General features: G+C 37.0%; 1 protein-coding gene across 1 annotated transcript in view; it reads right to left on the bottom strand.

The window, feature by feature from the left end:
* SMCHD1 (structural maintenance of chromosomes flexible hinge domain containing 1) overlaps positions 1-27,016 on the bottom strand; it is a 194,946-nt gene that overhangs the window by 61,144 nt on the left and 106,786 nt on the right. The window contains exons 30-32 of the mRNA XM_069099718.1: positions 22,062-22,187; positions 16,966-17,045; positions 16,378-16,535 (exon numbers count right to left, since the gene is read on the bottom strand). Of these exons, the coding sequence (XP_068955819.1) occupies positions 16,378-16,535; positions 16,966-17,045; positions 22,062-22,187 (364 nt within the window). The remainder of the gene's footprint in view (positions 1-16,377; positions 16,536-16,965; positions 17,046-22,061; positions 22,188-27,016) is intronic.

Consider the following 27,016-nt stretch of genomic DNA (forward strand, 5'->3'; position numbering starts at 1 on the left):
TATGGTCTGAAAGGGTACATTCATTATTTCTGCTTTTCTATATATGTTTGTGAGATTTTTATACCCTTAATATAATACATGGTCAATTTTTTGGTATAATAAACACTTGGGAAAAGGGTATATACACCTTTCTATTCTCATGCAATATTCTCCAGAGACCTATGATATCGAATTTTTCTAAAATTTTGTTGTTCTCCTTATCATTTTCTTTATTTTGTGATTAGAATTACCTAGGCCTGAAAGGAATAAATTAAAAATCCCACTATAGTATTATTATCTACATACTCCTCTCAACTCATTTAATTTTTCCTTCAAGAATTTAGATGCCTATAGAACTTGATGTATATATGACTAGTATTCATATTGCTTTATAGTCTATGGCAAAATGTCGTTTCCTTCTTCTCTTTTATTTTTGCTTTGCCTAAGATCATGATTGCTACCCCTGCCCTCCTCATTTTCACTTCACCTGAAGCATAACAGATTCTTCTGGTCAAGCTCCTTATTTTAACTCTGTGTATGTAGATTTTTCTATTTCAAACATATCTCTTGTAAACATATTGTTGGATTTTGGTTTCTAATGCATTCTGCTACTCTCTTTCATTTTATGGATCAGTTCACCCAATTCACATTCGGTTATGACTGTGAACTGTATTTCTCTCCATCCTATTCTCTTCTATTTCTTTTTTCCTTGCCCCCTCCTTAAAAGTTCATCTTGCTTCTAATCACTTCCTCCCTTAATCTATCCTCCCTCTAATGCCCCTAGTCCCTTCCGTCCTACTTCCCTGAGAGGCATGATGATCATCTATACCCAACTGCTTGTGAGTATATTACACAACATAACATAGTTGAACCAGTGACTAGCTTCTCCTTCCCCATTTTCCCTTGTGTTGTAAAAACTCTTCCTTGCATGCCTCTTTTATGTTAGATAATTTTCTTTCATGTTAGACTATTTTGTTGAGAACTCACACAAAGCAGGAGCTCACATAGTGCTCACAAAAAGCAATGCAAGGACACTCTCAAGGTCTCCCTAAAGAACTCTGGCATTGACTGCATGACCTGGGAGCCACTGGCACAAGATCACCCAGCATGGTGTGTCCTCAACAAAGAAGATGGTGTGCTCTACCAGCAAAGCGGACTTGAAACAGCTCAAAACGAGATGCATGAATTTAGAAAATCTACCCTAAATGTCCATATGAACTATTTGTGCCCGACCTGTGGTAGAACATTTTGAGCTCATACTGGTCTGATCAGTCAGTCAGACACACTGTAACTTAACTCTCACATAATGATATCGTTTGGTCCTCTTTGAAAATGAATATATAATTTTCACCATCATTCCTGTCCCTTCCCCCTTTCTCCCAGGGCACCCCCTTCTGACCCTTCTATTCTTTTCTGAATCATCCCCAACAAAGTAGACTCACACCCATGCCTTCTAAGTAGACTACTTCTAACAGTGATGATAATGTTCTTAGGGATTACACATATCATCTTCCCATTAACCTTGTTAAGCTGAGTTCTCACTCACGGTTACCTTTTTATGCTTAAGTCTTGTGTTTGAATGTGAATTTTCTATTCAGCTCTAGTCTTTCCATCACGGATGCTTGAAAAACCTCTACTTCATTAAATGTCCATTTTCCCCCAGTACAACTATACTTCAATTTTGCTGGGTAGGTTAATCTTGGCTAGAATCCTAGCTCCCTTGCTTTCTGGGAAGTTGTATTTCAAGCCCTCTACTCTTCTTCAGTAGTAGCTGCTAAACCTTACATGATCACAACTGTGGATTCACAGCATTTGAATTATTTCTGTTTGCTAGCAACATTTTCTTCTTGATCTGAGGACTCTGGATTTCAGCTATTATAATTCTGGTTTTTTTTTTCATTTAAGTATTTCATTCAGTAGATAAGTGGTGAATTCTTTCAATTTCTACTTTGCCCTCTGGCTCTAAGAGATCTAGACAGTATTCCTTCACACCTTCTTGAACTATGATAGTTGTTTTTTTTTTTTCTTAAATCATGGCTTTTAGGTAATCTAATAGTTCTTCAATTATCTCTCCTCTATCTATTTTCCAAGTTCAGGTGTTCTTCCTATGAAATATTTCCTATTATCTTCTGCCTTTTTTTCCCCCCATTTTTTTGACCTAGCTTTATTAGTTCTTAAGGTCTCATGGAGTCATTAGCTTCTACTTAACCAATTCTTATTTTTAAAGTTCTCTTCTTCAGTGAGGTTTTGTACCTCTATTACCATTTGGCCAATTCTGATTTTTAAGGAGTTATTTTCTTCAATATTTTTGTGCCTCTTTTACAATACTGTTAATTCTATTTTCATAATTTTATTGCATATCTCTCTCAGGTGTTTTTTCCTCTACCACTCATTTGATTTTTTTAGAAAATCATTATTTTGCTCTTTAAAAAAAAATCTCTTTAGTTCTTCTGGGAATTCTTGCTGAGCTTGTGTCCAATCTTCATTTTTTTTTCCTCTGAAGCTTTTGCAGGTGACTTTCTTCTTCTGAATTTACGTCTTGAGCTTCCTTTTGACCACAGCAACTTTTTGTGATCAGGTTCTTTTTCTGTTGTTTGTTCATTTTTTCAACCTACTTCTTGCCTTTTCACTTTACATTAGAGTTGGGCTCTATTCATCTCTGGGGAGTATGACTGACCTAAGCTTCTGTCTATTATGTATGTCCTTCTGTTTCCACAGTTCATTTTGGGAGTCCGTAAATTTTTGGTGCTTCCAAAGTGGTATGATCTGGGGAGACATCAGGTCACTAACTTCCTAGGTGGTGCTCTGCTTTATTATGACTGTGACTGTTCTTCCTGTCCTGGAACTGAGATCTAAAAATGGGCAATAGGCAAAAGAGCTGCCAAATGGCACCTGATTCTACATGCAATACTAGAAACAGGGGTCCCTAGGGATCTCTTTGTGGGTACTGGTGCTGCCACAGATGCTCCTAACCACTGCTGTTACCACCACACAATATGGCTACCTACCGCCCTGTTATCTGTAGACCTTTCTTTGTGCCTTCATAAGCTGTCATGGTTGGAAAAATGACTATGACTTTTTCTTTGTTCTCCTGTTCAGAATTCTGTTCAGTGGTTCCTGTGGTCACTTTTTTAAAATTAATTAGTTTGTTTCCTTTTAGTTTACAGGATTCAATTCCACAATTCCTTGAGTTTCACATTTTGTCCCCCTCCTTCCCCCCCCCCCATGGCGGCTTATAGTCAAGTATAGGATCTGTAAATACTTTTACACTATACATTAGTCAGGTTATAAGGATGGACTGCACCAGCTGGAATGAAAAATGGTAAAGAGGACATAAAACCAAATAAGAGAAGGAAAAAAGATCAGGTATTTTGCTTCCACCTGGATATAAATTTAGTTCTTTCTAGTTCTTTCTCTGGATGCACATATTTCTCTCCATCATGAGTCTTTTGGGATTGACTTACATCACTGCATTGCTGAGAAGAGTCCAGTCTATCAAAGTTGGTCATCACACATATGTTGTGTCTGTAATTGTGTAAAAATTTCTCCTGGTTCCACTCTTCTCACTCAGCATCAGTTCTTTTAAGCCTCTCCAGGTAAATATGAAGACTGTCTGCTCCTCATTTCTTATAGCACAATAGTATTCCATAACATGCATATATCACAACTTGTTCAGCCATTCCCCAATTGATGGGCACCCCCTTAATTTCCAATTCTTTGCTACCACAAAAAGAACTGCTATAAACATTTTTGTACATATGGGTCTTTCTTGCATTTCTATGATCTCTTTGGGATATAACACTAGGAGTGGTATTGCTGGATCAAAGGGTATGAAAGTATTTATAGCCCTTTGGGCATAATTCCAGATCCGGTGGTCATTTTTAAGAAGTTTTGGTGTAGATCTGGCAGTTGTGATGTTTCAGTCAACCAACATAATTCTGCTCTCTCATTAAACTTTTCTAGGAATTAGTTGTAGAATGGTAGTGTGTGTGTGTGTGTGTGTGTGTGTGTGTGTGTGTGTGTGTGTACAACAGAAAAAGAGAAAAGATGAGAAATGAGGGGGGTAGGGAAGGAATAGAGAGACAGACAGACATCTATTAGGGCTCTTTTAGCTCACTTTGATGCAACCCAATATAGGTGGCATGGAAGAGTTGTAGGACTGGAGTCAAGAAGACCTGCTTTAAGTACAGTTTCAGGCACTTATTAGCTGTGTGAAGTAATCAACTAAACCTCTTTTTGTCTCAATTTCCTCAACTATAAAATAAGGATAATAACAGCACCTTCATCACAGGGTCATTCTGAGGATAGAATGAGATAATATTTATAAAGCACTTGTGACAATGCCTGGCACATGCAAGGCATTTAATAAATATATATTATGCTTCCTTCCTGCCTGTTAAAGGCAAGTGCTAATAAGCATTATGGATTCAAAGGCAAAAGAGAGCCCTTTTCCTCAAAGAGTTCACAGCCTGATGGAGGAGTTAACATACAAACAACTATGCAGAAACAAGATACATATACATTAAAAAAAATTTTTTTGGCCTTTTTGGAGGGCAATTGGGGTTAAGTAACTTGCCCAAGGTTACACAGCTAGTTTTTTGTGTGTGGGTGTTAAGTGTCTGAGGCCAGAACCGAACTCAGGTCCTCCTGACTCCGGACCGGCGCCTTACTCACTGTGTCACCTAGCCGCCCCATACAGATTAAATTAAGGGCAATCTCAGATGAAAGGTAAAACATACAGGAGAACCAGGGAAAGCTTAACTGATCTGACAGAAGTGATGGAAGGCAGGAGGCAGAAATGAGGATGGAAAAATTTATAGGCATAAAGGACAGCTGGTGAAAATGCCTAGAGTTGAGAGATACCATGCTAAGTATTTTTTCACTAGATCATCACAACAACCCTGCACCACCTAGTTACCTAGCTGATGAAAATTAAAGGTCATTTAGATATTACAATGAAGCACTGGAAGACTTTAGCAGACATATCCATTTAGATACCTTGTCTTATCTTTAAAAAAATTAAGTCCCATTTCCCCAATATAAAAATAAACTCTTTGAGCTCTCAAAATTAAGTTATTTATTTCTTTCTGCCCATAAAGATTCTCAAGAAAATGTCTATTGATCTGTGGTTACCCACAAAATTATTGGTGAAGTTGATTAAAAGAGGAATAATCTATGGTGGAGATGTTGTAGGAAGACAGACTAGTATACTAGAAAACTTGCTCAACTGTTCCTACTCTTTGTCTCAACAATCTCATCATTAGTCACACACCCTAAAGAAAGGCAATGATAGGGGTGGCTAGGTGGCGCAGTGAATAGAGCACTGGTCCTGGAGTCAGGAGGATCTGAGTTCAAATCTGGCCTCAGACACTTGACACACTTACTAGCCGTGTGACTTTGGGCAAAGTCACTTAACCCCAATTGCCCTCCAAAAAGCAAAAATTAAAAAAATTAAAAAAAAAAGGCAATGACAGGAAGAAGTCCTACATATGTCAAAATCTTCAAAGCAATGCTATGTTAAAATAAAAAATAGAAAACAAAATGGATACTCATCAATTTAGAAATGGTTGAATAAACTGTAGTATAATTAAAACACTATAAGAAATAACACAATTGAGAGAAACACATGTTGAAGAAAGCCTGAATCAAGAGCAATATAAACAATAATATAAATAATAACACAAAAAGCAGTTGAACTATGGTGAACAATGGCCTGGAGAACTAATAAGAGTCATTAGCTGCTTGGGTGATAACACCTTGAGCCTGTGTAATACAGTAGATGGAGTGCCTAGGTTTACAGTCTGAAAACTCTCCTATCAACTGGATCCTCACTGCTGCACAGCAATTCTTTTGTTGGTGTTCAACTGTTTTTCAGTAACACCTAACTCTCTGTAACCTCATTGGTGGTTTTCTTAGCAGATACTGGAGGGGTTTGCCATTTCCTTCTACAGCTCACTTTATAGATGAGGAAACTGAGGCAAACAGGGTTAAGTGATTTGCCCAAGGTCACACAACTAATAAGAGTCTGAAGCCAGATTTGATTTCAGGAAGATTAGTTTTCCTAACTCCAGGCCCAGCATTCTATCCACTGTACCATCTAGCTGGCCCCCAGCAATCCTTGTGTTCTTCTCTAAATGACTTTCTAACACCAGATTCCTCTAGGGCAGGTATTTCAATTGTCTTTCCCCTTGAAGATTCCCATAAATTCCATTATCAGAGGACCTTTACCTCCTATTTTTCTGGAAAAACAGATGATATCCTCAGGAACTCCCTCTTCTTCCGCCTTTGCTACATCTCAAAACCCCTCAATATCATCACCAATTTTCTCCTACTTCACTTGTTTCTGACCAAGACTAAGGCCCTTCTAAGCAAGGTAAAACATCTCTACCTGTGCCATCTATCACCTCTCATTTCTTCTAGGAACTTACATCCCCCATAATCTCTCTCAACTTGATCCTTCCTTCCTCGCAGCTTAAAAACACCCAGGTCTTCCTCGTCTTAAAAATAAATTCATTTGCTAATATCCACAAAATATCATAGTTTGTGTCTCCTCTCTTTCACAGCTAAACTCCTAAACAAAGCCATCTCAATTAGCTGCCTCCATTTGTTCTCCTCCCTTGCCTCAATCAAATCATCCTACTTTCTGATATCTATACATAACACGTTATTTACTATTTCCATTTCTTTCCACAAGATATCATCTGCTACATGGAATAATATATTACTCTCTCATTACCACTTAAAATCCCTATTTTCCTTCAACTTCAAGGCTCAACTCTTGTATCAAATTCTATGGGAAAGCCTATGTCCCTTATTTAGTGTTCACCCTTAGTAAATTTCTCCATACCTACAACTAACTACGGACTATAAGAGGCAAAGATACTTCAACCAACAGGATTTCTTTTAAGTGTGGATGAATGTTAAAAATTTTTTTTTAATGTAAATATATTATGACCCTCAAGTGTGTTTGTTTGTTTGTTTGTTTTGCTTTCTGGAGGGGAGAATGTAGGGCAATTGGTTAAGTGACTTGTCCAAGATCACATGGATAGTTTTGTGTTAAGTGTCTGAGGCTGTATTTGAACTCAGGTCCTCCTGACTCCAGGGCCAGTGCTTTATTCACTGCACCACCTAGCTGCCCTAAAGGTGTTTTTTTAAAAGCAAAAAGGACAGGCTACACTTCTCCCCCTTTTCAAGCAAATATCACTAAATAACAAAATCAACAATATTTATCGGAAAAAAGAAGATGATTGGGAATATATGATTTTGATGGGGTGCTTGGGTGTCTGTGCTTGAACCACAGTTTGTAAAATCATCCACTTCCAAAATGACGTTTCTCTCTAGCTCAAGGGCAGAATGCCCTAACAAAATACTTATCTCTTTTCCTGACACAATAGCCAGTTGCTCCTATAGAATTTAGTAGTTTGACCCAACTGTATACTGACTGAAGCAGCTGTAGATCATAGCTATTGTATGTACCCTAGATTCAGTCATATGTATACTCCCTAGATCATTATATATATATATATATCCTGAATCCCTCGTTAGCATGGGATATACATATACTCCCCATATCCATCTTGTCAAACATGACATTGATGGGTGGCAGCTTGGTCAGCACTGAGAGCTAGCTGACTTAGTGATGTTTCAAGGCCAAAACCACACCTCCATAAAGCCCCCATTGCGCTATTTCCCAGTGAATTCTGGGCAATACACCTGCGTAGTAGATATTAAAAGTTCATATTCCTTTAAGAACTGACCACTCCTTAAATCCTCCCTAATCCCACCCTGACTCACCAGGTCAGCATATTTGGCACAAGTTATACTACAGAATATCCTACATAAACTTTAATTGTACCCATTTAAAGTTGCAGGTTCCCTAAGAACTCTTGCCTGTTGTACAGTGTAACAATAAATCTTTGCCACCTTGACTTAGAGAATGCTTGAGTCTGTGAATTCATTCCAGACTGCTTTCCAGGGACTCTGGTTATTGGAGTTCCTGACTCCTTGACTGCCTGGAGTCAAGTTTCACAAAGTAAATATATCTGACAGGAAATCTGTGATATTCCAAATCTAATATGCCACAACATTACTTTCTTTTGATTTTCTATGTAAAATACTGCCGTGAATACAATATATTTATAAAAGTGTCCCAAATGATACAAAAACAAGTTATACTACTATACTTCTAGATACTTTAGATGCTCCTTGACATTTTAGTCATCAACAAAGTCTGTATCCTTAGGAGTTCATCTAATCAAAAAAGTGAAAAAATGTTCACAAATGATGTCAAGTCAAGGGAGAACATATGTCCCTAAATCACTAGCAGCTGGTGGATCAACAAAGGCATCAGGCAGATGATTACACCTGACCTATCGCTGAAACACTTTAGGAGGGAGTGCATTCCTGGCATTTGGGGAAGAACAATTGTAAAGGTAGAAAAGAGTTACCATGTATGTATGAGGAACAGCAAAAGTAGCCAATTTGCTGGTATGAAGGATTTTTCACTGTTCCATTCATGAACTATTTTGACAATGACATTTGAAATGTTACTACTTTTTACCACAATGCATTATTTCTTTTCCCCTATTTAAAAACAAAGTAAACAAAATAAGCTTTTTAACAGGTATATATTGAAAAGTCAGGGACAATTTAAAAGGAATTAAAAATGGAAATAGATTTTTTAAGGTGTTATTTTCCCCAGTCAGGCTGTTGACTCTCATTTCATAATTTTCTTGCATCATTCTCATTTCTCTTCCCAATTTTTCCTCCACTTCTCTTATCTGCTTCTTAAAGTCCTCTACATCCTGTAACAAGCTCGTATTTTCCTTTGAAGCTTTTGGTGCAGGAGTTCTGACTTCACTGTCTTCCTCCTGTTCCATGCTTTGATCCTTTTTGTCCCTCAAATAGGAGTCTAATGTTGGATTCTTCTGTTTGCTTTGCTTCCTTTGCCTGGTCATGTCGGCACTCAGTCACTTGACCCCTGGGCTTTTTAACCACAGTAGGACTCTGCCACCAGACAGGGGAGCTTCGTACCAAATGCTGGGGTATCCTCAGCTGCCAGAGGTATTACTTAGGTGCCCTCTCTCTTTTCATAACAAAATTGTGAAAGGAAAGTCAACAGCCTGACTGAGGAAAATAACACCTTAAAAATTAGATTATGAGTTGGATGCCCTCTCTCTTTTCATAATAAAATTATGAAAGGAGAGTCAATAGCGTGACTGAGGAAAATAACACCTTTAAAAATAGACTAACTCAAATGACAAAAAGAGGTTCAAAAAGGCAGTAAGGAGAAGAATGCCTTAAAAAGTTGAATATGCCAGATGGAAAAAGAATCTCAAAAGTTCAGTGAAGAGAATCATTCCTTCAGAATTAGACTGGAGCAAATGGAAGCTAGTGACTGTATGAGAAATCAAGATGCTGTTAAACAGATTCAAACAAATGAAAGAATAGAAGGCAATGTGAAATATCTCATGGGAAAAACCACTGACCTGGAAAATAGATCCAGGAGAGATCATTTAAAAATTATTGGACTACCTGAAAGCCATGATCAAAGAAAGAACCTAGAAATCATCCTCCAAGAAATTCTCAAGGAAAACTGCCCTGATGTTTTAGAACCAGAGGGCAAAATAGAGGTTGAAAGAATCCACCGATCACCTCCTGAAAAAGATCCCCAAAAGAAAACTCCTAGGAATATTATAGCCAGGTTCCGGAATTCCCAGATCAAGGAAAAAATATTACAAGTAGCCAGGAAGAAACAATTTGAATATTGGGGAAACACAATCAGGATAACTTAGGATCTGGCAGCTTCTACACTGAGGGATCGAAGGGCTTGGAATATGCTATTCCGGAGGGCAAAGGAGCTGGGATTAAAACCAAGAATCACCTACCCAGCAAAATGAGTTATCATGTTTCAGGGGAAAATATGGTCATTCAGTGGAATAGAGGACTTTCAAGATTTCTTGATGAAAAAACCAGAGTTCAATAGAAAATTTGACATTCAGATACAAGAAGCAAGAGAAGCATGAAAAGGTAAACAGGGAAAAGAAATCATAAGGAACTTATCAAAGTTCAATGATTAATGTTCCTACATGGAAAAATGATAACTGTAACTGATGAAACTTTTCTCAGTATGAAAATAATTGAAGGGGATAGAAAAATACACACACACACATACATATATCGGACAGTATATGGGCATATGAATACATATGTGAATGTGTGTATATATGTTTACAGGTATACATAGAGGGCACAGGACCAATTGAATAGGAAGGGATGATACTTAAAAGGTAAAATTAAGAGGTGAGAGAGGAATATAATGAGAGGAGATGGGGAGAGACAGAATGGAGTAAATTATCTCATATAGAAGAGGCAAGGGAAAATGGTTACAATGAAGGGGATGAATAGGAAGGCAAAAGGGAATGGGTCAACCTTATTCTCATTGAATTTGGCTCAGGGAGGGAATGAAATACACACTAAATAGGGTATCTCACCCTCCTGGAGAATAGGGGGGAAGGGGATGAGAGGGGGGATGATGAAAGGGAGGGCAGGCTGGCGGGGGAGGGAAGTTGGAAGCACCCACTTTTGAAAAGGGACGGGATCAAAGTAGAGAATAGAACAAGTGGCAAGTGGGATAGGAGGGAGGGAGATATAGTCAGTCTTTTACAATATATCTACTATGTTAATGCTTTGCATTAGCTACACACGTACAACCTATACTGAACTGCTTATGTTCCCAGTAACAGGGGGTGACAAGGGAAGAAGAGAATGAATCTGGAATTCAAAGTTTTAAAATCAAATGTTAATATACATATATACTATTATTAATACTATTTTACATGTAATTGGGAAATAAGATATACAGGCACTGGTGCATAGAGATCTACCATGCCCTACTAGAAAAGTCGAAGGGGGTATGGGAGAAGATATGGGAGAGAGCAGATTGGAGGAGGGGATATCCTGTGGGACTGCTATTTTGGGGTGGTGGGTATGGGAAAAACGGGGAGAAAATTTGTTCAAAATCTGGCTGAAATGAATGATGTAAATCATAAGTTAGTAAAGCATTTGAAAAATGAAAAAAATGGCAGTAGAATTAGTATTTGATAGTAATTATTCACATTTATATAATGTTGAGTTTTGCATAGGGATTTTCTGACAGCATAAATGACATTATCCCTTATGTACACCTGAGGAAACTTGAAGCTCGGGAATGATAAAAGATCTGTCCATGAAACACAGCCAGTAAATTCAGAGGCAAGACTAAAACACAAATCTACTGACTCTACCTCTATTTCCACTATATCCAGTGCCTGGTTTATTATTAATAAATTTTTCTCTGGATTGGTTCTATCATAGGAAGAGTACATACACAATTCTTTTAGTTGCTTTTGATAGCATTAGATATATACTGAATACAATTTTGCTGAAACAATAGAAGAAAATCCTCTCTACAGATAATGGTTTAACAAATATTGATCATTTAGACCATAAAGCATATTGATTTGACAACCTTTTGATAGCATCAGGTAACATTTAAACTGTTAACAGTACTTAAAAAATATTATATCATTTAGCATTTAAAAAATTAAATTTTTAAGAGACCATCATGTATACGATGTAAAAAAATTTTAAGAAATAGAGAAAAAAAGTTAAGTGGCCCAAATTCAACAGAAAAGGCTATTTATAGATCCTAATCTGAACCTAAGTATCTACTTATCCAGCATTTTATCAATACTTCCCACTAGTTTTCAATGCTATTTCTCATGTGTGAAATGGCCTAATTTCTGCATTTATTATGGACATGGCAGCTTAACTATAACACAAAAAGCCCTCTTGGCTTCCATATACCATTGATTTTTTTCAGTCCCTCCTACTACTTCTTTCTACAGTTGGTCCTGAAATATGACTGACTTCCAAGATTCTACCTCTGTTTCAGGGCCACTGGACCCAGATGGCTCTGGAGGAGAAAGTGAGGCTGGTGACTTTGCACATCTCCCTGATGCCATGGTCCTCTTCAAAAACAAAGGACTGTGATAGTAATGGAATGTGGAGATTCCCCTGTATTGGGCTTGGTTTTCAAATTGATTGTGTTAAAACCCAGAGCTTGTTAATCCCACCTGTGGGATGGACTTGTTGATGTGAAAAGAAAATCTTGAACTGGGAGGAGCTGGTGACAGATTTGGAGAGACAAGAGAGAGGCAGAGGAACTTTCTGAGAGAGCACCTCGTGGAAGCAGAGAGAGAGACTCAGAGAATTGCTGGGGGACTTTTGAGACCTGCTCCCTGAGCTGCCAAGGACCGAGGAGACATGGCTGTTTTGCTGGTACTTTGTCTGTCTGTTTTGATGTTCTTTTGCCAGATTTGTCGAAGACAGTCCTGTTGTTGAAGAAGTCCTAGAACCTGGCTTTTGGTTAAGAAGCCCTAAGACTGTCCTGCAGACAGAGAGTGAATACTGTCCACTGCTGAAGGACAGTGCTGTTGTTGCAGGGGTCTGGGAACCTTTCTGTTGGTTCAGAAGCCCTGAAGAAGGATTTTCTTGTTTTATGTTTACAGAAATCCTGGGAGAGGGCTTTGCTAATGTTTTCAGGGGTTCTAGGACTGTTCTACAGACAGAGGATGAATTAGTGAAGAGACTGGCAACTAAGCCTTGTCTCCCCAGGAACTAAGATTGCTGAGAACTTGCCAAGATGAAGAAAAGACCTCCATTTGGGTATTGAGTGCTGAGCTTAAACTTGATGTAACTCTTGGGGTAGATTCAATTGTGATCCAGGGGTGGGGAACTTTTGACCTTATGTTTGGAAACTAATCTCCATTTGTGAAGAGGGACTTTGTGGTGGATTAAATGAAGGTATAGCCTAGGGGTGGAGAAGTATTTAGACCAGGAACTTTGTAATTGATTGAATGATTGGAAGGTCCTGGGGTGGGGTAGTCCTTGGAGATTATTTAATCACTTTTAGTAAATGCTGTATTTGGAATGATGTCATGTTTTGACCTTCTCTGTTCTTGGTTTGTCACTGAATAAAATGGAGAGCACCTATGCTGGTATTCTGAACCTTGGGAAGTTGCCTTTCCTTGGCATTATGTTACAAGGACAAATAAAACATACAGTCACAACTTCTGCTCCAATACTGGGGGGAGTAGAAAGTGAACTAGATTTAGGGATAAAGGGCCCAAGTTCAAAACACAGTTATGTCTAACCTTGAACAAAATATTTAACCTCTTTGAGACTTATTTTCCCCATCTCTAAAATGAACATGTTTTTTAAGGTCTCTAAATCTAGATATTAAGATGTTTTTCATCTTCTCATCTATCTCTACATTGCTTTTACTAAGTTAGTTTTAATAATACCCTTTATAAGAACAACTCCTAAATCTATATCTCTACATTCAAATGATCAACAATTCTCTATCTCTATCAGAATGTTACTTTCACATCTTATACTGGAGTTCAAAACTGAGCTCTCTCTCTCACCCCCTCATGTCTAAGCCATTGCCAGGGCCAGGCCAGTCAAATTTCATCTTTACAATATCTTTCTAATATTCCCTATCTCTCCTCTAATACTGCCACCATCCTGGTTGGTTCCTCATCTCCTCCCACTCAGACTACTTTGCTCCTAATTGGTTTCCCTGCCTCAGGTCTCTCCCCAATCCAGTCTACCCTCCACTCAGCTGTCAAAGTAATCTTCCTAAACCACAGGTCTGAACATGTGGCCTCCTACTAAATAAACTCAGTGTCTCCCTATCATCATCATCATGGAAAAAAAAGTGCAAAGAACTGGTGTTCAAAGTCCATTATAACATAATCCTTCCCTACTCTTCCAGTCTTCATACAATTTATGTGCCCCCCCTCCCCAATTCTTCAATCCAGTGACAATGGCCCCCCAAATTCCTGGAACAAGACAATCTCTCTCTTGGCTCTGGGCACTTTCACTGGCTTGTCTCCCATGCCAAGAATGTTTCTCTCCTCATCTCCACCTCCTAGCATCCTTCAAGTCCCAGATAAAAAACCCAACTTTCTATTGGAAGCCTTTCCCAATCTCAATTCTATTGTCTTCCATCTAATGAGTATTTCCTATTTATCTTGTTAAAGGGGAGAAGAAAAGGGAATAAGGATTTATTAAGTAAGTGTCTGTGCCAGGCTTTGGGCTAAACACTTAACAACTATCTCGTTTCATTCTCACAACCACCCTGGAGGTAGGTGCTATTATGATATCCATGTTAGAACTGATGAAACCAAGGCAGACAGAAGTGATTTGCTCTGGATCACACAGCTAGTGTCTCAGGCTGAATTCCAACTTGTTTTCCTGACTGCACACATCGACTGAGCCACCTAAGTACCTTGTTTGAATGTAGTTGTTTAATGTTTTCTCTACATTCGTTTGTGAGCTCCTCAAGGGTCTTTCTTTGTATTCCCCGTCCTTAGCAGAGTGCCTGACATACAGTGGGCTCTTGGTAAATGCTTACTAATTGTGTAAGAGGGAGGTGAAAACTTCTCAGACTATACTCTAAAATGGAGGTAGTGCTCTAAACTCAAGCTGGGCTTTGGCTGTAGCTAAGCCTAAGTTTCGTTTTTTGCAAACTTACCCCTCCCCTGCTTTCACCCAGTACCAAATAAGGTATCAAATGCTTTCATTGGGTGAAGATTGTTTCCTTGTATCTGGGGCAATTCCTGAGCTAGATTGTGAGGCTGAGATCTCAACCAATGGGGGCAAGGTCAGTGGGAGGGGTTGTCTGCGTGTATATAACCTCATTTTACTTACTGAAACTGCAACACCCTCTTCTTGCAAGAATTGAATAAATCTTTTCTGCTCCTACCTAGAGAAGCCTCCGAGTTTTTTATTAAATTTTGGGTAGGGTTTTTCATCCCACACAACTGACAAATGGAATCAGGGTACAATCAGAAATATATTCTTGGTTCATAGCCAATCAAGGAATTTGTTTTCCTAAGTATGCAAATTTATACAATGGTATGGTGTTTTTCCTTGTCTCTACAACCCCAATTTAGGAGAATGGGGAGAGAAAACTGATTTTTATTCATTGAGAAAGAATGAAATTGTATAAATCTAAAAAGCAAATTTTCACTTTTATTATAGTTGTCTGTTGGTGGTAGATGGTTCCCTGTTTGTAATCGGCTTCCTACCCATACACTTATACGTTTGCCAAACCCACCTGTATTATACAGAACCTATTTCTAGGCTATTAAGTTCCAAGCACACAGAACTTTCTGACACTGAACCTAACCTGTGGATTTAATGCACTAAAAGGCCATTCTCCCCAGAAACAATGAATTTCTACATATTTTCCTGTGACAATTTATTTGAAAGCTGACAAAATACTAACTGCATATTTTGATTTCAATATCTACTTCACTGAATCTGAGAACAAGTTTTCATAGAAGAAAGGATCACAGATAGAAGGAATCTTAGAAATCATTACTCCAATGCCCCAATTTTGCCCTTCATATACTCAACCCTTTCAGATGAGGAAACTGAAGCCCAGAGAGGTCAAGTGACCAGCTGAAGGAAAGAAACAGTAGTAAATGGCAGAATCAGGCCTAGGATTCAGGTTCTTAGATACCAATCCCTTTGCTATACTGACTCCTGCTGTGGTCGGTTCATTAATGTATAGAATGGCAAAAAAAAAAACCTAATTCATGAAAATTTCTGTAGGAAATGCTTTACTCTTTAAGAGCTACATTTTATTTACAGGGTTTTCCCAAATTTTTAGCCTTTTATTCATTTTCAATCATACCTTAAACAAAATTACAAGAATTCTTCATTTCCAAGAGAAATAATCTAGAAGAGTTGAATATAAAGTAAACAAAATATTTCTATCAGCTTTCATTATAAAATTGTATACCATTGCTATAAGAAAAAACAATCCAGGGGGCAGCCAGGTGGCGCAGTGAGTAGGAGCACTGGCCCCAGAGTCAGGATTGAATCCAGGTTCAGATACTTAGCACCACACCCAGAAATAACTGGCCATGTAACCTTGGGCAGTTACTTAACCCAATTGCTAAAAAAAAAAACCAAACAAACAAAAAAACAAATAAACAATCCACTAAGTCTAAAACTATGGAGAGCACAAGTAAGAATATAAGACAGCCCCTTGTTAGGGTGGACAAGGTGCAGTTCCATATTTCTCAAACATACTGTTCATTGCCTTTCACCAGTCAGGAAATTCTATCTTTCCATCAAACAATTTCTTGTTTTCTTGGAGATAAGAAATGCAACACATTTTCTTTGTAAAAATATATTACCTACAATTCACATGTAACATGAAGGAAAAATCCAACTACGTAGGAGAAAAAAATCAAGCATCTAAGTAAAATGCTGCTATTTACAGTTACTAAAGCATTTTATAATAGTAAAAATAATTTTACAATATAGAGACTTACTCACCAGTAAAAGTATCCCCTGCCGAAAAAGAAACATCTTTATCATATTTAACATTCAAACGCACTGGCTTGTCAGGGTCTGGAAGAACCATTAGCCTAATTACAGGTCCTTCTAGGGAATTTTTGTTGTAGGTAGCTTTGACCTGTAAAGTATGTTCTCCCCTTAAAAAAAAAAAGTTAGAATAGTTGTTATAAAAAAATTATGACATTATCTAAACAAATTCCACTTAGGAAATCTAATGATTTGCATTTCCAATGTTTTAGGTTGTCTCATAGTATAAAATGGCAATACTCAAACGAGTCAGCCTTTAGAGGAAAGACATGGGAAAAGAGAAAAATCTCAACATATAGGATTATCCTTGTAAAATATAACAAAGCGAAAGAAATATCAGAGTTTATAGGATATAAATTACCTCCCCTAGCATACAAGTTTGTACCAAAGGACTATGCTCTTCAATCTCCAAGCAGTTATGCTCTAATGCCAAATAAAATGATCAAAGTGCAAAACAAAGGGCTCATCATTTACTCAGCAACTCCTAAGAAAAATGGAGCTATATAATTGCACTAATTTTCAAAACAAGTTGATACTTACTTAGGAGCAGAAACACTAAAAACTCCCAAATCAGCCCTGCCGCTGTCATCAGTTTTATGCTGCTGATTTGAAGGGCTGAGCTGTAAAGAAAATAACTGACAGTTAAAAAAACAAAGCAAAATTACAACCACCCCTCAAAAAAACAACAAAAATACCCCAAAACCAACCCACTGACAATCCCTAAAGACAATTTTCTTTTTCTGTTTTCATCAACAATTTTATTATAATTGAATCACAAATTATTTTCCCATTAATGTCCAGCAAACCAACATTTCTTTAATCCTATACATGTAGCTGACATGATTAATACCTATAGTCTTCAGTCTTTTCCTAGTCCACCACTCCTGATTTAGCTTCACATTCCTCCATTCCTAATCATGACCCTAGAGTTAACCCAGTTTAACTCTACAGCCTCATCTACTTAAGAATCTATGGCCCCTGTTACCTCCACTCTCTTCCCTTAACAAACCCAGTGCTAGATTACTCCCACCATCCACCACCTCCTTTCTGACTAGTATATGGTTAAGCAGAGGAGGAAGAATTCAGAAAGCCATGTTAATTGAGTTCATTCAAATTTATATTATCTAACTTGACCCTCACTGTAGCAAAGAAATCTTTTTAGTCCTTTGAAATATATTCTATTAAAATTTTTTTTTCTATTTAGTTTTACAAGAACTATTTTAAACCTCTTCTCAAGGTCCCTCACCAATCCCTATGACCTAAAGATTTCACTTTAAATTCTATGGAGAAAAAGGAAACCTCTCCATTTCCTAAAACTTTGATGTTATCAATCTCCATTCTTTCTTCCTTTATTCCAGTAAAGACTACTCCAATCTCATTAAGATGATGGACTTTCTCCTAAGGTCAAACTATTTATAAGTATTCTTCCATGGTCCCATTCACAATCTCTAGAAGCACTTTCTCTCTAATCTTACATCATCTTTCCCTATGTACTGGTTCCTTCTGTTCCCTACAAATACACATAAATGTTCTCCTTTTCCAAATCTTCAAAGCCCTCCATGACTGTAAAAAAAAAACCTGTCAAAGTGTCATCTTTTATCTTTCCTGTTTGTATCAGCAAAATTTTTGGCCTCCAATCCTCTTCTCCCATTCAATTTTCAAGACTTTGCAACCTGGCTTCCAACTTAATAGTTCAACTGAAACTATGCTCTAAAGTCACCAATGATTTCCTAAAACGTTTAATGGCCTTATATCAGACCTCATCTTTTTTGATCTCTCAATATAATTTAATGCTACTGACTACCCTGTCATCCTGGATTCTTCCACGGATTTTTGTGACATCACCCTCTCAGTTATCTACTGATTCTCAGGCTCCTTTGCTGGATCATCATCCATATCATGTTCCCAAACTGTAAGTATAACTAAGGCTCTGTCTTAGGCCCTATTCCTTTCACTCTTTATGGTAACCACCTTAATCCCCATGGATTTAATCATCGTGTCAATGACTCATAGATCTATATATTCCACCCTAGTCTTGTCTTCTGAGCTCCAGTCCCACAGTACCAATTACATAGTGATGAAATGCAACACATTCAAAACAAAAATCATTTCCTTTCCCCCCCCAAAATTCATCTTTCTACCCAACTTGTCTACAGTTATCAAGATTACCACTATCCTTCCAGTCACCCAGATTTTTCACAATCTTCCTGAAAACCTCTAAATCCTCCTATGGTATATACTACGAACCTCATTCGCCCCACAAATCCAAATAATTTCCATACTATTTCTATCTCCACAATATTTTTTCTATCCATCTCCATCTCTGATAATCTCTAGGTTGTATACTGGCAATAGCCTCCTAATTGGTCTTCCCATCTTGAATCTTCCACTACTCCATTCCATTCTTTCCTACTAGCTAACAAAGTCATTTTCCTAAAGGTCTAATCATTTCACTGACCTCCCTCCTCAATCAATACTAGTACCAATCTACTATAACTGGATCACTTATAAACTCCTCCATTGAGTTTTAAAATGCTTCACAACCTGGAGCCAACATTTCTTTTGAATTTTATTCCATTATCATTCCCTTTCGCACACTCTATGATTCAGCAAAAATTGGCCTCTTACCGTTTCTCAAGCATAATACTCCAGTTCTAATTTTCATGCCTTTCACTGATCGTTTCTCAGGCACATAAATGCTCAGCTTTCTCATCCTTGCTTTTTTGAATATCAGGTATACTTCAAAACATACTCTGAATGATCTTCTACATAAAGTCTATACTGTTTACCTCTCCAAAATTACTTCCTATTTATATCATATATGTTCTATGGCCTCTTCCCACAGAATATAATATCCTTTAAAGGGAAGGATTATTTCATTTTTATCCCAAGGATCTGGCGCTAGGTAGGCTTTTAATAAATTATTATTGATTTATTCATCTAGTCTACAAATACACTGTAAAAACTGGAATCTTTTCAACAATATCATTGACAAGTAGCTAACTATCTTCTACACACATACTTCTAGCAATGGGAATTACAGGGAAGTCATTATCATTCTAAATAGTTCAATCTATACTGGACTGGATCCAATGTAATTATGTATCTTAAACAAAGCGCCATTTACTCATGTTGGAAAATATTAAGATTAGAATTTTTTAGAAAATCAGAAGCATGATTGGTTATCTCTTAGTATTCTAAAGTGTATAACGTCTAGTGAAGTGGCTAGAAATGTTTGCCAGAGCAAGATAAACTGCTTTTTCATTCGTTTCAAGTTTGGGAATTTAATATAGTAGAATGTAAAGCATATTATAATGGGAGATGAAAAACCTGTGTTATAATTATAAATATACCACAAGCATACAATGTGACTAAGGGCAAGTCACTTCATGTATGAATGCCATTTTCCTATGTGTAAAATGAACAGATTAAAACAAGAATGTTGAATTCTAATAAAAATCCAAGTTCCCTTATATTGTGATCTCTGCAATAATGTCTCTGGATAAACGAATTACTGTTATTATATGTTCAGATGCATAAAGAGATCAAGTCCATTTACTTTAAAAGTTTATAGACTATTACATTCAACCAAGTTAACTAACTGCTTGTTTAGAGCAATATGCCAAGGTTCTGGGGAAAACACAACAGGAGCTCATGAGTGAATTTTTCTGTGAATAAAAACAAAAAAACATAATAAGAAGTATAGGCAAAAATTTAGTAGATTAGAGAAGGGAAGGGGAAAATATCCAAGTTATAAGGAATGAAGTGAGCAAAGTGGCTTTGAAAGCAATATAAAGCTGTGCTGGAAAGAAAGCAAAGAGAACATATAGGGGAAATCAAATGGTGTAGTTTAGCTGTGGCATTAAAATAGAAAGAAATTAAGAGAATGAGATAAAGATGGAAAAGTAAAACCAACACAAGCTGGAGACTACTTTCCTTCCTTTCCCCAGACAATGCGATAATGCCAATGAATCAGTATACCTGCTGTCTAACAGGTGTCCCTCATGTTCATTCCATGGCTAGCCTATCTTCATTTTAATCAAAATTTCTCTTATGACATCCCTCAATAACACTGCTTGTTCATAACTTCTTCTTTGTAATATATTTCAGCCTACTAACAAGCACCCTATTCTTTAGAGACATCACACTCTTTTACTTCTCCTATTATAATCCCCTTAGTTCTGTCTAACCTTCCCAGATTCAAGTCTTTTCTGCAAGCCTTAAAGTGGGTATTGCCCCCAACATTCTATTTACAACCATCTTTCTCTACATTCTTCCCCTCTCAATCTCATGAACTCCTATGTTTCAGTAATTTAAGCATATAACTCTCAGATCTCATTCTACAGTCTGCATATCTCTCCAGAACTCCAGACCTAAATCTTCAAATACTTAAAAACACTTAAACTGAAATTAAGCCTCAAATTCAAGAGATTAAGTGCATTATAATTCTTTCTGAACCTACCATATATGTCTGAGGTATCACCATTCTCTCAGTCTATCAAATTTGTAACTCTGTGATCATCTTCATCTCAACCTCACACTCACATTACATTATATGTGGCTAGGAGGCCTTATCAAATCTATTTATGCATTATATTATCAATTCTTCCCTTCTATTTCCACTGCTACTGCCATAATACAGAAACAACATTCTACCTACTTAGCAAACTGAAACCTATCATTATAGGACTCCCCATTTTAATACTCTCCCCTTTATCAATCTATCCTTCATATGACTGAAAGAAAGATCTTTCTTATTTGTGGACTTAATTATGTCAGTTCTCTGTTCAAAAATCTTCAGTGACTCCTAACGACAGATGTACAACCTATATTGAATTGCTTGTCTTCCCAGTGGGGGCAGGTGAGGAGGGAAGAAGGGAAAGATCCTAGATATAAAAGTTTTAGAAACAAAAGTTAAAAAAAATTCATTTTTTTACATGCAACTGGAAATAAGATATACAGGCACTGGGATATAGAAATTCATTTTGCCCTACTAGAAAGTTGGAGAGGAATGGGGGAGGATATGACAGCAGATTGGTGGAAGGGGTATTCAGTAGGCTCGCTATCTTGGGGTGGGGGTAATGGGAAGACAAGGAGAAAATTTGTAACTCAAAATCTTGCGGAAATAAATGTTGAAAACTAAAAATAAAGAAATAAATTTAGATTCAAATAAATAAATGAACGAATGAATGAACGAAGAAACAAATAAATAAAAATGAACGAATGAACAAATGAATAAACGAAGAAACAAACAAATAAATAAAATAAAAATAAGAAAAGCAAATCAAAGAACCTGTGCTAGCGGCCAACCTGGATATGCTAGGGTGCTTGCTGCTACACTGGGGTCCTCTTTAATGTGAAGATTTGAATTCTCAATATTAGTAATAAGTAAAATGCACTAGACTAATCATGTTAAAAGATCATTCATTCTATATATTTCATGACCATTAAAATTTCCAGGTGGAGCTGTGTGAAGGAGAGGAGACATGAAAACTGCCTTGCCCCATTTAGGCATTATGTTAGGGAAATAAATGTTTACATTACAATACATAAAAACTGTGCTACAAAGAAACAAAATTTGACAAAATTCAGAGGTATCATGCCAACATACTTAATATTCAAAGATGGATACTTACTTTTAAGATGGCTGCTTTCACAAGACTTATTTTAACTAGTGGTACAGGAGAAGGATTTTCCCACTGATCACAAACCTGAACTGTAAGTGGGTTTGGTAATTCTTTTCCATTTATCACTGGAATAGGCTGAAATACAGAAAAATATTTTAGGCAATACTAAAAATAATAAAATTACACAGTATATGGTCATTTCTTTATCCACCAAAAGAGAGTTTTGAGAGTTTCAATCATTTTAAAGTAATGGCATATTGGTTTGTTCTTACTTCTGGAATTCTACAAGAACCAGATTTCTAAAAGTGGTTTTATAAGAGTAAAGTTAATTAACCAGCACAGGCTTATACATGCCTCTGTTATTTAAACACACACACACACTCACACACTTTTTGAAATCTACAAACCTTATTTCTACAAACAGAACTATCTATAAAGTCATATTCATATGTCTCATTTTGGTTTTGAACTTGGGATGTTCAGGATAGTTAAAAACAAAAGGTTCAACATCATCTCTCTGGGGACTTGGTGATGAATTCTTTGTTCTTTATGTCACCACAAAGACAGAAAAATACAAAACCCAGTTTGGACCTATACTGTAGCCCTGAATTTCTTTAGTGACAGAGGCATAATGGCGGGAAAAGGGGAAGAACTTTAGATTGTAGTTTTTATACTATACATAAATATGAACCTATCTATCAGTACTCCAAATGTCAGATTCTCCTTTAAAGAGCAACACACTACTCAAGGGATGGAATCTTACCCATCCTAACATTCTTGCTATAAATAAAACCAGAAGTCACAAGGAAGTTGTAGCTAAATGGAAGAGTGGGTGACAGGTTTTCCTTGAAGAGGCAAATAAAGGAGTTGAATTATTTATGTTCATCCAAAAAAGAAATATCATGCCATGTGATACTGCACTGTTCATAAGACTGTTGATAAAGAGTCTGCCATGAACATGGCAGAGCATGGGAGAGTTTAAAGAGGTAAGGAAATTTTACTAGGAACTCCAAAAAACTCACAATTCAATAAAAGCATTCCTTTGTCAGGTAGCACATCAAGTAAGAACACCGGCTCCAGTGTCAGGATGACCTGGGGATCGAATCTTAGGGGCTCAGATACTTAGCACCACACCCAGAAACACCTGGCCCTGTAACCTTGAGCAAGTTACTTAACCCCAACTGCTTAAAAAAAAAAAAAGCATTCCTTTGTTATGCAGTAACAGAAATGCACAAGAGGACATAGGGGGAAATGGCAAAAAGGCTTAGTAGAAAACAACTCAGAAATGATAAAGGAAAGAGGTCAATGGAGTGTTGATTCATCAGAAGCCTAACATATATGCGTTATGAACACTTGAACACTTGTAAAAAATCAAAAGGCCAACAACTTAAGAAGTTCCATATAAAATAGAACCAATTTCACATATTTATGCTTTTAAGAGAAAGGAAATTACAAGTCAACAAGGTGGCATTCTATCCAAAAATTAGGTTTGTATGATCAAATGATCAACTTGTTGGAGGAAAGAGCAAAGGCAATGAAACTACAAGATCAAGAGACATAGATAAGGCGTGAAGTTGGGACAAATTCAACAAAACCTATTTAAACAGAGTGCTGTTACTCCTCCCCCTCCAATGGAAAATGATGACAAGAACAGACTATCAGGCACATACTATTATCATTTCCTAAGGAATTTTAATGAATATATAAGTCAATCGTCCCAACATGACCAAAAGAGTTTAGAAATCATTTCTGCACAAAAAAACTACCTGATTCCAAGGAGGGTGATAAGCAGTCTAGAGCATTTGTGGCCTTCTAGGTCCTTGGATACAGACTTTTGACCAAGTCCCAGTTTTACAGAACAAATGCTTTTATTAAAGGGATTTATTCTGTGAAGTTTGGATTCAAAGGTCTGCACTTGAAGACCTAGAGGGCCACATGTAGCTTTGAAGTTCCAAGTTCCCCACTCCTAGGCTTTAGAATTACTTAATTTAAAAGTAAAAATATGTTTGGAAGACCTCACAGAAGGGGTTGATGGCAGATTGTGAACAGTATCATCTTATCAAACAATGTAAAATAGCAAAAGAAAGACAAGTTTAAGAAAGTTTGGTAAGAGACTTATACCAAACACAATTAAGGATGAAACTGTATGTATCGATAATAGGCAAAAAAGAAAGAGGACTTTTAAAGAGCTATATTCACCATTAATGATGGTGAAACTACCACATTTGGACTTAACATCCCAATGCTAGATGTACTGCATAAGTTAATAGGAATAGTCTTAAGAAAACAAAGATGGGGAGAGCCACTGACCTAGACCAAATATACATAGAAACTATGTGCTGGAAGCAACACAATTTTGATCAAATTGAGAAAACAAATCTCAAGGTAACTGAAAAGGGGGAATATCCTAAAGGCTTGGAAAAAAAAACACTTCATCACTACCAAAATAAACGACCAAGACAATGTTATTAATATTTGACACATATAACATACACAACTTTGCCCAATAGCTTTCTAATTATGAAATAAAAGCATAAAATAAACATATAGGCACCAAAGTTTTTACCACTGTCATGGAGGAAATCCAGCAGAGTTGAAATTGAAAAGGATCTCCCCTATATATTGGGAGATTCTTCAAGTGTTCCTACAGCTAGATAATATTGTTCTGACCATATCAGGGCAAAGAAGACTATAGAATCTCCTAAATGAAATCCATAATCACTCACAAGAGCCTGGCCTGACTAACCTTCTCAAAGGAGAAACAAAGTTGATGAAAAATGCCTACTGTACAGATTTTAATGTAAAGCTGTACCAGAATTAACAGAAGTAGTGGAGATGGACCACTTTCATAAAATCATGTAGTGTTTTTTAAAGACTTATTAGTGATGTAAAGGAATATCACATTACTGTGAGTGGTACTAATGGTAGTAAAGCATGCAATATTACAGTCTCCAAAATATGTAAGCTAAAGGTCACTCAAAGAATAACGGAAAAGACTGATTTGAATACTGTTGCAAGACATTAGAGCAGCTAGGTGGTACAGTGAATAGAACACTGGACTTGGAGGCAGGAGGATCTGAGTTCAAATCTACCCTTGGACACTTGACACAACTAGCTGTGTGACTGCGGGCAAGTCACTTAACCCCAAATGCCCTGCCTTTTGCCCCTCTAAAAAAGAAAAAAAAAAGGCATTAGCAATCAAGATTTACATAAGAGAAATAAACACAAAATATAAAATCAGAGATGATGAAGAGAAAAACAGGTGAACCACTTATGTGGCAGGAGAAATGGACAACTGGTAGATAAACCATATGTTTCACTGGTATTCATGAAATATCAAGAGAATTAAGGACAAACACAGGCATATCAGGTAGGCCCCTGTAGAGGATTTACAGTTCATGGAGAGGAGTGAGAATGTAAAAAGGTTATACTGCTGGAAGGATTACCCACACCAATGAGAACACTGATCTATAAAAATAATTAAATTGAAACACCACTTTTAAAAAATTATTTTGAATCAAAGACTATACCTCTTTCTCTTCTATCCCCTCACCACCCACACTGACTAGGAAAGAAAAATAAAATCCCAGTTAGAAACACAAATTGTCAAGGGAAACAAATTCTCACATTGGCCATGCTGGAAAACAATGTTTCAATTTTCACTGAGTCCATTAACTTGAGTCTCAACCAGGAGGTGGATAGCATGCCTTATTCATTCCTCTGGAACTGTGGTAGTTCACTGCATTGATCAAAGTTGAATTGTACTAGTTCTGTTCCTTACTCCACATGAGTTCATGTAAGTCTTCCAAGGTTTCTCTGATAACCACTCCTTAATTTGGAGATAGAGGTGGGGACTCAATGGTGCTAGATTAAAAAATAAAAAACCTGGATCCCTGTTGGCCACATACAGATTTAGAAAAACACAAATTAACGTTATTTGTCTTGTATTGTATTTTTCTTTTCTTAAATATTTCTCAATTACATTTTAATCTAGTATAGGTAGAACTCCAGAGTCTTGTAGGGCCTCACATTCTGCCAACAGGGAATTTGACCTCTGTCTCATAAAACAATGCATTCCAACACATTCATATACCATGACTGTTTTCAGCCATTCCCCAACCAACAAACACTCCCTTGGTCTCCAATTCACTGTCAATGCGAAACAAGCTACAAGAAATATTATTATACATATGGAGTGTTTTTCTTCTTTCTCTGATCTGTTTGGGGCATAGACCCAAATAGCAGTGTTGATAAGTCAAAAGAGATAGTTTAATAGCTTTGGGGCATAGTTCCAAAAAGTTTTCCAGAATGGCTGGACCAGTTCATAGCTCTACCAACAAGGCATTAATGTACCTGCTTTCCCATAACTCCTCCACAATAAGTCATTTTCCTTTCTGGTCTCTTTTGTTAATCTAACTGGAATGAGGTAGAACCACCAGAGTAAAGAGCTCTTTGTTGTTGCCATTCAGTTGTTTCAGTTGTATTCAACTCTTTGTGACTCCATTTGGGGTTTTCTTGGCAAAGGTATCAGAGTGGTTTGGCATTTCCTCCTCCAGATCATTTTACAGATGAGGAAACTGAGGCAAATAGGTTAGGTAACTTGCCCAGGGTCACATAGTTAGGAAGTATCCCAGGTCAGATATGAACTCATGAAGATGATGAGACTTCCTGAGTTCAGATCCAGCACTCAATCTACTGCACCACCTAGCTGCCCTTAAATAACTATACTCTTATAAATATAACCAGAAGAAAATATCACGAGGATTGTTTCATGATTCTTATATGAAATCTGAGAGAAATAAGAGGAGGTATAATTTTATGGTTTACAAAGTCCAGTAGACATATAGATAGTTCTCACTTAATGTAAATCATGCAAATTCACAAAGAAATTCACATTCCAAAAAAAACACCACTATTAACTTTACTGTAGAGTTGTATGGTCTCTCTTCTCTGCTGCCCCTCAG

This window comes from Petaurus breviceps, unplaced genomic scaffold, assembly GCF_028583685.1.
Source record: "Petaurus breviceps papuanus isolate PSGF00001 unplaced genomic scaffold, PetGlider_PUasm1.0 38, whole genome shotgun sequence".
In the NCBI taxonomy this organism is placed as follows: domain Eukaryota; kingdom Metazoa; phylum Chordata; class Mammalia; order Diprotodontia; family Petauridae; genus Petaurus; species Petaurus breviceps.